The 13,755-nt window shown below is 34.9% G+C and overlaps 1 protein-coding gene and 1 long non-coding RNA gene across 14 annotated transcripts in view; one reads left to right on the top strand and one right to left on the bottom strand.

Moving 5' to 3' along the window:
- Nucleotides 1–13,755, top strand: part of LOC105229869 (complexin) — a 349,701-nt gene that overhangs the window by 289,927 nt on the left and 46,019 nt on the right. The window contains exon 1 of one of the 13 annotated variants that reach the window (XR_007421484.1): nt 6,260–6,415. The exons of the other annotated variants lie outside the window; for them this stretch is intronic. This is a non-coding gene — a long non-coding RNA (complexin). Of the gene's footprint in view, nt 1–6,259; nt 6,416–13,755 lie in introns of those variants that run through there. 13 annotated transcript variants of the gene reach the window in all.
- Nucleotides 7,709–10,549, bottom strand: LOC105229867 (uncharacterized). Its single transcript, XM_011210351.4, has 2 exons — nt 8,871–10,549; nt 7,709–8,803 (listed from the first exon to the last, which is right to left on the bottom strand). The coding sequence occupies exons 1-2, from the start codon at nt 9,841–9,843 to the stop codon at nt 7,878–7,880; spliced, it is 1,899 nt and encodes a 632-aa protein (XP_011208653.2). The 5' UTR covers nt 9,844–10,549; the 3' UTR covers nt 7,709–7,877.

A 13,755-nucleotide genomic window follows, 5' to 3' on the forward strand; every position in this document is an offset into this window, starting at 1 on the left:
TCCTTAGCAAAATTAAATAATATTGGGCTTTTTTAAGCTTTAGAGCTTTTACTAAACCTTAAGGCTTTCACTAAGCTTTATAAACCCAAATTACAATCCAATTTGTAGTGCTAAAACACTATCCCAAATACATTACGACTGCAAAATACCAGTAATAAGTCCATTAAAATAAATGTTAAAACAATATAATAATATTAAACGATTTTACACAAATGTGCTGCAATCGAAAACCAATCGAACGCATCAGCGAAACATGCTTTAAATTCAACGAAAGCGAGCGCATAAGCGAAAAACAAACTAACAACATTACAACTAACATTGATTGCCACTGGCACACATTTACCGAAACCGTTACGAATCATTGCGATTGCAGCGTGGGTGCCACAATGCATTTGCCACTTGCCACCAGCAGTAGAACAACTAACAGCACACGACGTACTTGCCACAAGACGTGAGCTGTGCAATCAACGCTGCCACAAGAGTGTTCATGACGATGACACGTCGAGGGTTGTTAGTGCCAGCCAAAACACATACAAAATTGTATATAGATACAGCTTATATGCATTTATATGTAAATATGTTTGCTTTTACAAGCGCTTGAAGTGCACACATACAATACATACACATAGCCACTCATGCATATTGCAAGTATTTGCTGCCTTCTCGGCTTGCTTTCATTTGTATGTGCCACATGTTATGTTACTCACACAAAAGAGAAACCGAAAATGCTTGCCGCATATTGCCTGCAATGCCATGCAATAGAGCATGCCACAATTGGCGCTGAAAATTGCTGGCTTAGCTGTAAATTTGCATGCGCCAACTGTGGCAGCACTTGAGTATTTGCATTGTTAGTGGCAGCATTGATTGGCAGGCGTATTCGATTGCTATTGAATTTGTGTTTGTCTCTTACTATGCCGCCACATATTTACTTACCAGCGTTGACATTGAAAGGCTGCACACGTTTGCTTATCTGTGCTGAAATTATAGCAACAAATCTTTGCCAGATATTTTATGTTGCCTCATGAATGCACCCAAATCAGCTATTGTGGTTGTTCAATGAGCGTAGCATGACACAAGTGAAATTTATTTTCTGTATATTATTTATTTTTAGTGCTCACTCTCGTGGCCTTGATATGTGTGTCAATATATTTTTCGAATTTTACAAATGACGGCAGAAATATTTTCTAATTCGTGCAATGATTATATATAAAGGAATATATATAAATATGGCAAATATATTTGCATGATGCTTCAAATAGAACGTAACGTCTGCTAAACTCTTCGCTTGTAAAAAGAGTCTTTGACCTTAATTAACGCAATCGAAGTTACTATCTATTTCGTGTTTTTAATTAACGATCTTTTGAAAGTTCTACTATAAAACTTTTCTATTAAAAAAACTATGCGCGCACTGAAATCTCAGTACAACATTAACGTTGAAATTACTGCTACTACTTCCAGTACTTCACCATGTGAAATAGCTTACTTTGTTTAAGAAAGAATATCTTAGAAATAAACACGAATGAGTTTCACCATTTTCTGTGCGATATAATCGCCTGTTTACCAGTATTTCGCAGTGAAAGCAAAGTTTAGCAACTCTTTTACGACAGTTTCATTTACTGCGCTCGAAAGCTGCCGACTAACGCTATGACATTTACTTAAAAACTCATTGAACTGCAGCTACAAGCACTGGCTAGCGCTGGCTAAGTGCGTAAAAACAACTTTGCAGTGCAGGTAATTTAGCCGCACGAAAGTTGCGCGCAGCCAGCAAGTCAAAAAGGCACGCAACAAAGTGCTGTCACACAGGAAAGCGCGAGCGACGCGGGAAATAAAAGAGTTACATTGCATTGAGCGTTGCGTTGGTTGGGCAAAAATTTTAGCGAAACTTAAATATGCGTGCGTAGTAAAAGCGAGCGCAAACAGTGCATGCCGCATTACAAGCAGTAAACTTTAATTAAACGTCGCAACGCTCAGCTGCGCACAGCGGCAAAACACACACAAACTGCCAAAGCGCTGCATTGCAGCCAGCTGACCACAGTGTGCCGCGCGCACACATCTCAAACCTAGCGCGGGAGATTTGGCGTAAAGTGCCAGCGAAAGCGCTTGGCAGCTCAGCGCAAAGTTTTCGCAGTAAATTTACATTTATGCAACGAGTGTGCGCGCGCCAACAAGCGCAAAGCGTAAAGAAGCGCAACAAAAGTGCAACTGAAGTGCAGTTCAAAAAGTAATTTTTACGCTCATGTACCAAATGTGCGCTGTCTCTGCCGCTACGCGCTAGAGTTGCGCGGCTGTTGGTGGCAGGTGTTGCATTGGCAGTGGCGTCGCTGTTCTACAACAGTGCGTATGATGAACAGTTTGTTGAGTGGTGTGCGCACTTGTTCTATGTACTCTGCTGGCAGCGTTGTGGCAAGTGGCAAACATTTGCTGATGCATTGTTGACAGCAATGGCGATGGCTCCCGGCGGCTATGGGTTATAGCAACTAAAACTTAAACAAAAGCGCTTACAGCTAAGCAGAGTGTAAACAGTTTGACTGACAACGCAATTTGGCCCCGAAATGTGCGCAGCTGTTGTTGTGGGCGGGGCGAGCGGTGAAGTGTTGGCAGCTAAGAAACTGTGCAGGAAATTGGACAACTTGTGAGTTTTTTTTTAATTTTTTTTTTGGCATTATGAAACAACAAGCTAAGATTTGGAGCTAAGCACACAGAGCAGCACCTACTAATATATGTTGTATCAGCTTTAAAATTGGCTGGGAAGCTATGAATATTTATTGAGTGTGCTTTATAATAGAAAGATATGCTAGCAATGTATTATATATAAAAACATATTTACCTCTTTTTATACAAGACATAGCTTTTTCAGTTCTTTTTTTTCCTTTAAAGAAACCATTTGTATGCTCTCACTCAAATACTGTAATCCTGCGACTTTACAAGATTACTATGGGTTCCTTCCTTTTAGTGAACACACTTTACTGACTGGTTTACTTTATATACATATATTAACTAAAAGTTAAGCGGAGGCCATGTCTGGAAGGCTTGCATAGTTTCTGTGCATTTTTCAACAAATAACTGAAATTAGAAAAAAAATGAAAACTTTAAGCCAGATGTAGTGCGAAAAAGCAGAAAAATATGTAAAAGCAACAATACAATACAGTTAGTACTTAGTTAAAAGTTTACAACAACTGTTTGCAGATTTCTAGTTAAAGTTGGCTTCTGTTTACTATTTCACTTCTAGTTTCGTTGCAATAAAAAGCAATTGTCATTATAACAGCAATTAATTGCAGTCACTAATTTCTCTAGTTACGCTAAATAATACAGAAATTAATTGCAGTTAGTAGTTTCTCAAGTTTGGTTAGATAAAAGCAGCTTTGGGTATTTCGCTTTAATGCTTCTAATGCTCGTATTAACATTGCGCTTTAATAAGATTTATTCTAGGCAACAAAAAACTGTTTTTAAGCTCTCTGCTCGTTCCTTTTCAATATTCTTCTTTTATGTCCCTCTTCGCCACATTTCATCTTCTGCGGCTTTATGCTTTAGTCTTAATACACTTGTGTGTATTTGTGCATTTTTTCATGTCCATTGAAGTCCCGCTGTAAATTCCTCTGAGACTATCAGCCACATTCACAGAAAAAGTAAGCTGACAATGAAGTAACTGACAGCGAACAACAGATTGCTCTCAGTAGTGATGGAAAATGAGTTACTAGAGTGTATGATTATAGATTGTTGTTTGGAATCGGTTTATATAGGGGAGCATCAAGAGAGTTAAGCACACTTTAAGTGCATTTTTTTTAAGTAAAAGTATTTTTATCAGTGTTATTTATTTTACTGGATGAGGTATTGCATGTAGCTCATTTAAATTTTATTTGAAAAGTCGAAACGAAAAATAAAAAGGTAAAGAACTTTTCATACGCTTTTATGCTATAAGAAAAGCACTTGTGAAAGGTTTATGTTTTTCAAATGCGTAGTATTTCCGCTTAGCTTCTATTAGAAATTCTTGAATATAATTTTTAAATAATTATAATTTATTTATCGATAACTATCGTTTATCGACTTCATTGATTATCGATAAATAACGATAAATTTATTCTTGGTTTTCATTTATTTTATAAAGATATAACTTTAAAACAACTAAAATTTGTTTATCGATAATTATCATTTATCGATTTAATTTATTATCGTAAAATTTCGGCAAAATATTTTACTTATCTTGCTGTATTTAGTAAGTGTTGAACATTGGTAATTATAGTTTATCGATTATATAACTTATTGATAAATTTCGATAAAAACTATTGACTGCTTCGTTTTATTCAAAAAGCTCGCAGACAACCACACCTTTCAAGCATTTCACAAATATGAGGTTATGTTAGGATATGTTAGGTTATGTTAGCATATACACACTCAACTTTCGCTTAAAATGTTTATGTTTAGCTTCAAAAAACTTAAGAATTCAGTATAATACATTTATCTAAATACTTGAAACCTTAATTTAAGAAATTTATATTTTACAAGAACTAGATCATTTTTTATATCTCAAATACGAACGCAAGCTTATAAACTAGTCAAAATCTGATGAACTGGCGCATTGCTGGCAATCGAACACTATGAGGTAGCAAACCTGAGCTGAAGTATTGCAACACACTACTTTTTCGCTTCAATCAAGCAGGCTGTCGAACAATCAAGCTAAATGCCAACAGCAGCAATACTGTGGCTTAAAATTTACGATTTTTCATAGTTAACAGAGAAAAAACAAAGAAACACAAAAATTTGAATGCCTTCGAACGCCAAGTGAAGTGTGGCACAACGCCTTACACCTTACCTCACACTCCTACATAGCCACTGCACTCAAATGCCAATAAAGTCAGTGGCCACAACAGCGTTGCCACCAACATTGTCATGTTTATTAACTATTATATAATACGTTATTGACAAGCTGACAAGCAAAATGCGGCAACCACGCACACCACCCAATGCCAACCGGCACACCAACGATGTGGCAACCTGCAATTTGCTTCAGCCTTGCTGTCACTATTTATGGTATACAATTATAGTTGTTGTTGTTGGCTTCTTGTTGTTGCAGCACGTCAATATGCGTGGCAATCACTCAGTCATGCAACAAAATGTCGATTGGACGTCAAGCGCATAGCAATGTTGTTCGAAGAAAATACGAAACAACAACAAGTCGCAACAACCAAAATGTAATCGTGAGTGACAGCAAAGGTGAGCAGTCACAAGACTTGCAGCTGAGATGTATTGGGTGTGCGACGAAAGTTTTTAAGCAATAAATTGGCAATAAAGTGCAACCAAGTTAAGTGCCACAGAACTTAACTGAGCTGGTCAGCAGCTGACTAGGTCGCCTAAAAATGCTGCTTGGCTGCTATAACATGCCTCCTTGTGCTTGCCGCACTCAAGTCAACTGAATTGGAAAGGAATGTGATTGAGCTGCCATAAGGTGGAGCGCATAACTGGACGACAAAGGCAGCAACGCGGTCGTAACAATAACGGTACATTGTTGGTGGTTGCACAGCTACAAAGCAAGCAATCCTACACTCTTGCTCATACACACTCATAAAAGCAATATCAGCTGTTGTTGTTATTGGTTTCGAAAGCAATTTAACAACGGCCGCCATATAAAGTATATTAAACTGACAACCACAGTGAATTATAACGGTAGACGACAATAGCAACAATGGCAGTTAAAAGCTACACGGAAATGACAACAAAAATGGCAATGCATGCACAACAACCACTCGCACATGTGAATTTTGCGCCCACTTTAAATGGCCAGAAAGTTAGTCAGTGCGTATGAGTAACCACTGCGTTGCTAAGTGCACTTAACAACCCATCACACACCTCTAAACACATAGGCGCACGTACACATCGTGCTTTGGGTGAAATATAGACTCGACAAAACTTTCTCACTAAATTGGTTTTAATATTTTCGAACGAACTTTCTACTTGCCACAAAACGTCCCACAGCTGTGGCGGTATAATTCGTCAATTGCCTGCGCTCTGATTGCGTCACAGCGTGGCATGCATGCCATTCAGCTCACTTTAAGTGGGCGAGTCCACTTATTTTATTTACCTCTTTGTCTTTGCAACCTCCCACAGTAAATTTTCCCGTCAATTTTTAATGAATCGAAGCAGGGATGATTCGTGCCATTGGCTCTAACTGACAAACAACGGCGGTAGTACTGTCAAACTCATAGCATTTTGTTGTTTTGCGTACCTTTTCTATTTTTTTTTTTTTTTTTAATTTAGTGTTTCCTTCCAATCGCTGTCCACTTTAATGACGCTGGTCAATGCCGACATTCTAGTTGCAGTCGTGCAATCGCGCATAAAAATTATATTGGAGCGCTTTAAGTGAGCTCAGTGCGTTCGAGTTTTTCAAAGGTGTTGCGTGATTTTTGTAAAATGATGCAAGGTGTGTTGATTGCGGAAAATTTTACCAAAAATTTGCAGTTTTCTATTAAGTATTTTTCAAACATTTTCGAAAATATTTATTATGGCCTCTGTGGTGTAATTAAAAAGCCAGAATTTTCATAGCTTGCTTTGAGCAAAATAATAATTAAAATACCAACTAATATTGCCAAGGGTTTCAAGTTAAAACTTTGATCAAAAACCATTGATGAGGGCCGTAAATATTTAAATCAATCATTAAAATTTTACATAGATAATCTATTGTACTATCTAAATTTCGAAAATGTGTTTTTTAGATATTGAGCTAAATTTTCTGGTAATAAAATGGGCTTATTAAACCAAGATTTGCATTTAAAAGTGAAAAGGTGATACAATTTATTTATTTTTTTTAATTTATTTAATTAATATTTTCAAATATGCGTTTTTTAAGTTATTATTTCAATGAAATAGATACAATTTTTTTTCAAAGTTCTTCTTTCGAAATTTTTGATTTTCGAAAGACTTTCTTTTTGTATCTTTTTTTTAATTTTTAATTTAATCAATGATTTTTAACTACTATCTTTTTGAAGTTATTATTTCAACGAAATAAATCTAATTTTATTTTTCTTTGAAATTTCTGTTTTCGAAAATTCCGATTTTCGAAATTTTTTTTCTATATTATTTTTTTGTTAATTTTTCTCTTTTTGTAAATGTTTTCCGACCTAGTAATTTTATTTTTAATTTCTAGTTAATAAAAAATTAAAAAAAAGTAATTTATTAAAAAATATTTTCAGAAAATTTTCACAACTTTTATTAATATACAGATAATTATTTTGTTATAAAATTGGAACCAGTAGCAAAAACAGTTAAATAATTAATTAATTAATAACTGCCCTCTTCTTGAAGAGAGGTGTCCTTCAATTGTCCCTAAGCACAACAGAACTTTAAAAAATATATATAATAAAAGCACAATCAAACTTTCAAAAAATGTCAAAAATTAAAAAAAATTGAAACAATTTGAAAAAAAAAATATTTTTTAACATTAAAATTATTAATTTATTAAATTTTAAAATTAAAAAAATTATTTTTAAGAATTAAATTAAATTTTAAATTAATATTTAATCTTTAAATTAAATTTTAAAATTAATTTTTAATCTTTAAAATTAATATTTTTAATTAATAATAAAAAAAATAAAAAATAATTTTTGATACTAATTTTTTTTTTTTTTAATTTATCTCCCCGCACTCAAAAATAAATGCAATATTTTATTTGTTTTTATATATATTTTATTTATTTATAGTTTTTTACTAAGCTCTACTTCTTAACATTTCATAAAATTGATTATACATATATATGTACATCTGCCTCAATAGTACAAATACATAACGAAGCATCTTTAACTGCTGTAAGCTTACTAAACTAACAATATTAAAAGCGAGTAGACAACATCATAATATTACCCGCTCTCAAGCCACATTCAACTTCCTCAGAGCACCTTACAAGTGTTGCGCGCATTCAAATCATCTGCGGCGCGACAGCGGAAGGCCTGCCGAAATTTCACCGAATTGCGTAAATAACCCTTCAGTAGCTGCTTCTGTGCCACGCTCTCATAATCGCCGCACTCTGTCAGCACTGAGCCGATGTAGTACAGTTTCGCCATGGATAATTGCAAGCGTCCAGCCGCCAAAAGCGTATCCAAGCGACGCACCAAACGTTCGTTACCCTGCTGCCATTGCTCGTAAGTCTGAAGCGCCAAGTGTTGTGCCAACAGCTTCAACAGCAACTCATTCAGATTGTATGGCAACTCGGCAGCACCTGATTGCTGTTGCACACACTGACGCAGTATGGCAAATTCACGCTCTGACTCCATGCTACGCCAAGCGCCGGCCGTCTGTGTCGTGCTGCCGCTAGCGATCATATGCTCAGCAAAGCGTTCGCCTACCAGCAGTTGACTTAGTGGTGTGGTTAGATTTTGCTGTTGCAACAATGCGCTAACGCTTACGAAAGTGTGCATGAAATTCGCCGCTATTTGTGTGGTGTCCGCAATGGCGGCGTTGCCTACGCGTGTAATCAGGCGTTGACTTTTGCCTTGCTGCGCGAGCATGCGTTGCACCTTCTCGAGGTTGCGGTAGAAATTGCGATTGCTGATTTGTAATTTGGCGTAATCGGCATCGAGGCTTTCATCGCCGTTGAGTGTGAGGTGCATGGCGCGTCCGAGAAAGAGATGTGAGTTTTGCTGTGACATTTCGTCGATCCAAGCGCTGGGTAGCAGTGTATCGTCGTAAGCGCGTCCAATGTTAGAGTAGAGTTGCGCCATTTGCACCTTATCCACATAGGCGTGCTCCACAATGTGTTGGTGTACGGGCTCGAAAAACTGTTTCGCCAACTCTTGGCAGTGCGTGGCGCTTTTGTCTGCGAATGTGAGCGAAAGAAAGCTATTATCATCTTACTAATTTAGCCTTATATAGCTGTGACTTACCCATCAAGTAATCGATCCAAATCCAGTTGAGCAGTCGCGTCAATGTAGTCTGTTGCAGAAACTGGAAGAGCTTGCTTAATTTGTTCTTCTTATGTATCACCACCATATCTGTTGGTTTCAGCGTCTTACCGAGTGTACTCTTGAAATACTTATCCCAATCGATCTGCACTGAAGCGCCAAAGTTCGAAGCCTTAAAATCAACATAATTATACTCTGTGTCGTCTTCTTGTTGCTCGTCTTTCAGTATTTCACGCCGATTTCTTTCGAAAGTCAATATTTCCAAAGCGATCAGTCTACCGCGATCCACATCCACACCATACTCCGCAAATACCTCACCAACCAATTGCTCAAATTTGCGCAAAGTTGTGCGCATCACATCCTCCACTTGCAGATAGACGGTACGCTTGTTGGACTTAATCTCAACGCGTTGGGTGAAGAAATAATTTATACCGGCTTCATGAAATGCGCCAACAACATCCATCCAAGTTTTGCCACGTCGGCGACGCAACATCGCCGCTGAACTGTCAATCGCTGGCCAACCGCCGCTCTGCTTATACATGAAAGACTCTTTCAGCTCCTCCACAGAGCGCGCATTTTTGCAAGAGTCATAGAATTGTTTCAGTTTGAGCTCAGCATCGAGCAGGTCCTCATTATTATTGGCGCTCAGAAATTTATCGAACTTCTCCTGTTCGCGCTGCAAACGCGCCTCGAACTGTTCCTTCGTGCTGTTCACGGTCTTGCCACAGACATAACCGTAGAAATCCTGGCAGGGCCGCTTGTCAGTATCGAGCCAACGCTCCAGCTCGTATGAAAAGCGCAGCACCTCTGTCTCCACATTTACTTTGGGCGCACCGTTAGCAGCGGTGGAGGCTAACGCGGCAGCTGTGGGTATTGTTGCCGCCATGGCACACGGCGCTAGCAAAATATACGAAATTAGCATAGCACCTAGTAGCCGACAACATGTTGATGACATTTTCGCACTGGCGCTTAGCAGCTAGTATTCACGAGTAGCACGTAAATTTGTAAGTTGCTCTAAAGGGAGCACGCCAGTTTGAAAAAACCTCACCGCAGCTGCAGCGTAAATATGCGAACAAAAACTTTTGCTCTTATTTTCTTTTTCTTTTTTCGAAAACTTTCAAATTAAAATACTTCGCTCCTCTTTTTCTCTCCTTACGGCTTAGCCTCTGTGTGTCGATTTGCTGCACACCACCCGCTTGCAATAAGAAATTTTAATTTCGTTTCGCACTTGTGGCCACAGCTGGTGGTAAGTACTCGAAAAACAACAGCGCTGCTGATATTTTGATGTCCACCGGCGCGCGTTGCAGCACTTTTGTCCGCGCTTTCGAACGCTTTTTGTGCAACTAATGAGAAATTCTGCACTGAACTTTTTTCAAGCGAAGCCAAAGGGCGAATTTTTGTGGCCTCACCACCAAAACCGCGTGAAAAACAAAAGACGCACAAGCAAACAAAAATAAAAATTAAAATGCAGTGTGTGGAGAAACTCAAAAGGAGGTTTCCCTTCCGCTTTAGTTTGTACGCAAGTGATTTGAATTCTATATCAATATTTTTTTCTTTCTTCACCACAAATATGTGTAATTTGCCGCAATGCTTTAGCTAAAATTGAATTTCCGTCGCCTTGTCGCGATTTTGCTGCGGCTCGAATGACACTGAGCAGAGCTCAGCTTTATTTTAGCTGGCTTAGTTGTGCTTCTTACTACGTGTGTAGGGCACAAACACACCGACATGTGCATGTATATGTATGAATGTATATATGTATATTATCTTTCTAATATTTTTCCGGCCGGTGAATTAGATTATTTCATTTCATCACTTGCAAAAGCCAGCAGAATTGTTTATATATTCTTATTGATAATGCCGGGTTGTCGCAGGTCACACTCATAGTTGATACACACTTCAGGTTATATTATTTTTCGTGCGCTTTAGGTTCGAATCGATTATATTTCTATATATAGCATATTTATGTAACATGAATCAAAGTGAATACGCTTTCAAACAAATATTTTTATGAAGAGTAATTTGCAATGGCTCGCTTTATTTAAAACGTTTCGATAATATTTGTAAAAACGAGTTTATTTAGGCATTTACTATGTTTATGAACAATAGATATTTCCTTTCTGAAAGAGCTTTTAATCTCCGAAGCAATGAAATATTTCATGTTTTCGTACGTCGTATACATTTAGTTTTGAATATATTTTATTTTATTTTTTTTATATTTTATTTTATTTTTTTTTTTATATTTTATTTTATTTTTTTTTTTTAATTTTATTTTATTGTCTTTTTTTATTTTATTTTATTGTCTTTTTTTATTTTATTTTTTTTTTTTTATATTTTATTTTATTTTATTTTATTTTATTTTATTTTATTTTATTTTATTTTATTTTATTTTATTTTATTTTATTTTATTTTATTTTATTTTATTTTATTTATTTTATTTTCCTTATTATTTTATTTTATTTTATTTTATTTTATTTTATTTTATTTTATTTTATTTTATTTTATTTTATTTTATTTTATTTAATTTAATTTAATTTAATTTAATTTAATTTAATTTAATTTAATTTATTTAGTTTAATTTAATTTAATTTAACTTAATTTAATTTAATTTAATTTACTTTCCTTTAATTTAATTTAATTTAATTTAATTTAATTTGATTTAATTTAATTTAATTTGATTTAGTTTAATTTAATTTTATATTATATTAATTTATTTTAATTAATTTCATTTTACTTAATTTTTTATAATAATTGTTTAACCCATCTGGTCGCCTATAGCCCCAACCTTATCAAAATTCAAACATACTCATATACTATATTCCTCTCTTGTCGTTGTACTCTGTCTATAAAAAAATTGATAAGAAAATAATAAAAATGTCTCAAATGTAAATAAATGAAAAAACAACAATTTAAACAATCAAAACAAAAAAAGTGATCTTGACCGATATATCGTAATGTGATTGTGGAACATGTCTACGCTACACAGTTCACATGGTGCTGATAAGCGCTCACCAAATAGTAATCGCCATGCACTGTAACATATAAGCATATATAAATCCATAATTAAAAAATATAATATACATATATAAATATATGCATTTGGGTATGTGTAAGTACATACATATATATATTTACACCAAAAGATTATTTAGCGCTTATCGCAACTAAATTATGCTTGTAAGAATTTGTATTATGTCGTAAATACATTATAACAATACTTCAGTTGCTCTTCAGAAAATCTATAAAGCAGCAGTAATTAATTGATAATAATATGTAATTGCTGGTAATGGGTAATAATAATATTGCTTTTAAGGGCAGGGTTCCAAATATTTTTAGGGCAATAAACATAAACAAATCGAAATGGCTCGAAAAAATTAGGGCAATATTTACGAGTTTCTACTTATTTAATAAAGTATTTAAACTCTTAAAATCATAAAAACTCTCACTATTAATATTATTCGATAATTTACATATGAAAAAAAATCCAACAAAATAATAACAAACCTCTGCTAATTTTGGCTTATCTTGGCTAAGTAGTAGGAAGAAGCTTGGAAAGGAAAAATAATTAAAAGTATTGATTGCTCATGCATGCGAAATACTTTTTCCCTGAAAATACTTTCATAAAAAAATTTCAATTTTCGACTTGATTTCTAGTTTCGCCGAAGACAGCTGTGTATTTTACCACTCGTTAGACAACTGGCATTTCTCAGTAAGGTGCAAGACAAAAGGAAATAATAAAATGAATGAACAGCAGTTAAATTGGTTTGAAAAAAAATTGCTTTCTACAAAATGAATTATTAGCCATAGTAGACCTACATAACTTGAGTAGATAACTACAAAGTCATTACTAGTACACCCTGAAAGTAATACATTTTTTAGACCTATTCTCCGTATTTCTTAATCCAAGTCGCACACCAGATGTGGGTGACCTTTTTCAGAAATTATAACTTACAATTATAAACATTAAAAATATACGCAAAATTAATATTACCACATTCTTAAGGCAGGCAGTTAGTTTTTTAACTTTGTGTGCTTTTTCAATCAAAGTCGCACACCCTGTGTGGGTTGAAAACCAATATTATTATACTTTAAAAGTAGAAATTTGTTTTTTTCCACTTTGTTTACATTTTTTCAATCGAAATCGCTCACTTGATGTGATGAATATCTTTCTGAAATTATAACTTTTAATTATAATGGTTGAAAATAACCGCAAAATTAATATTACTACACCCTAAAAGTAGGCAACTATATTTTTCAAATACGTTCGCACCATTTCAATCGAAGTTGCACACCTTAATTGGAGATTTGCATTCGAAGTTTAAGGAATTGTGCAGCTGATTGTCTTACTTTTATTAATTTTACTCTACTGCCTTAAAAAGTAGGACGAACCGAACAGAAAATAACAGAAAATTTAAGTTTTTAATAAGATATGAATTTTCAAAATTATGTCTAACAGAAAAAGTTAATTCCTCTTCAGTCTATAGAAAACCAAAAGCTAAACCAACTTTATATTGAAGTTTTCCCGCTATTTTATTTCATATTTCTTTAGTTAGTGCCAAGCTTTGAGGTTTACTTTATTATAGCAAATAAAAAGCTGCCTGTGCTACTAATTTTGGTACCTAATCAGCACACCAAATGATAGCTCAGCTCATATACTTTTATTTCAAGCATAAATTTGTTGAAAGGAATATGTTTTTAGAGCACTTCCATACCATATTCTAGCCTTTCAGAGCATTTTCACTTTAGTAAGAGTATGTGTGCCTACTTCTACTGTGTGTGTGTGCGCCCATTTTCCTTTACTATCTCTTAATTGGCAGCCAAATAAAATTCAACGTAACTTATTATGCAACCAGCTGTCTATTTACACGCA

The sequence above is a fragment of the Bactrocera dorsalis genome, chromosome 2 (assembly GCF_023373825.1).
Source record: "Bactrocera dorsalis isolate Fly_Bdor chromosome 2, ASM2337382v1, whole genome shotgun sequence".
NCBI classification, from domain to species: Eukaryota; Metazoa; Arthropoda; class Insecta; order Diptera; family Tephritidae; genus Bactrocera; species Bactrocera dorsalis.

What these genes read in the sequence shown, in the direction of transcription:
- LOC105229867 (XM_011210351.4), bottom strand. Translation starts at nt 9,843, where the DNA reads ATGTCATCAACATGTTGTCGGCTACTAGGTGCTATGCTAATTTCGTAT. An exon ending in TTGGATCGATTACTTGATGG is followed by an intron (nt 8,804 to 8,870) that starts GTAAGTCACAGC and finishes TCACATTCGCAG; the next exon opens with ACAAAAGCGCCACGCACTGC.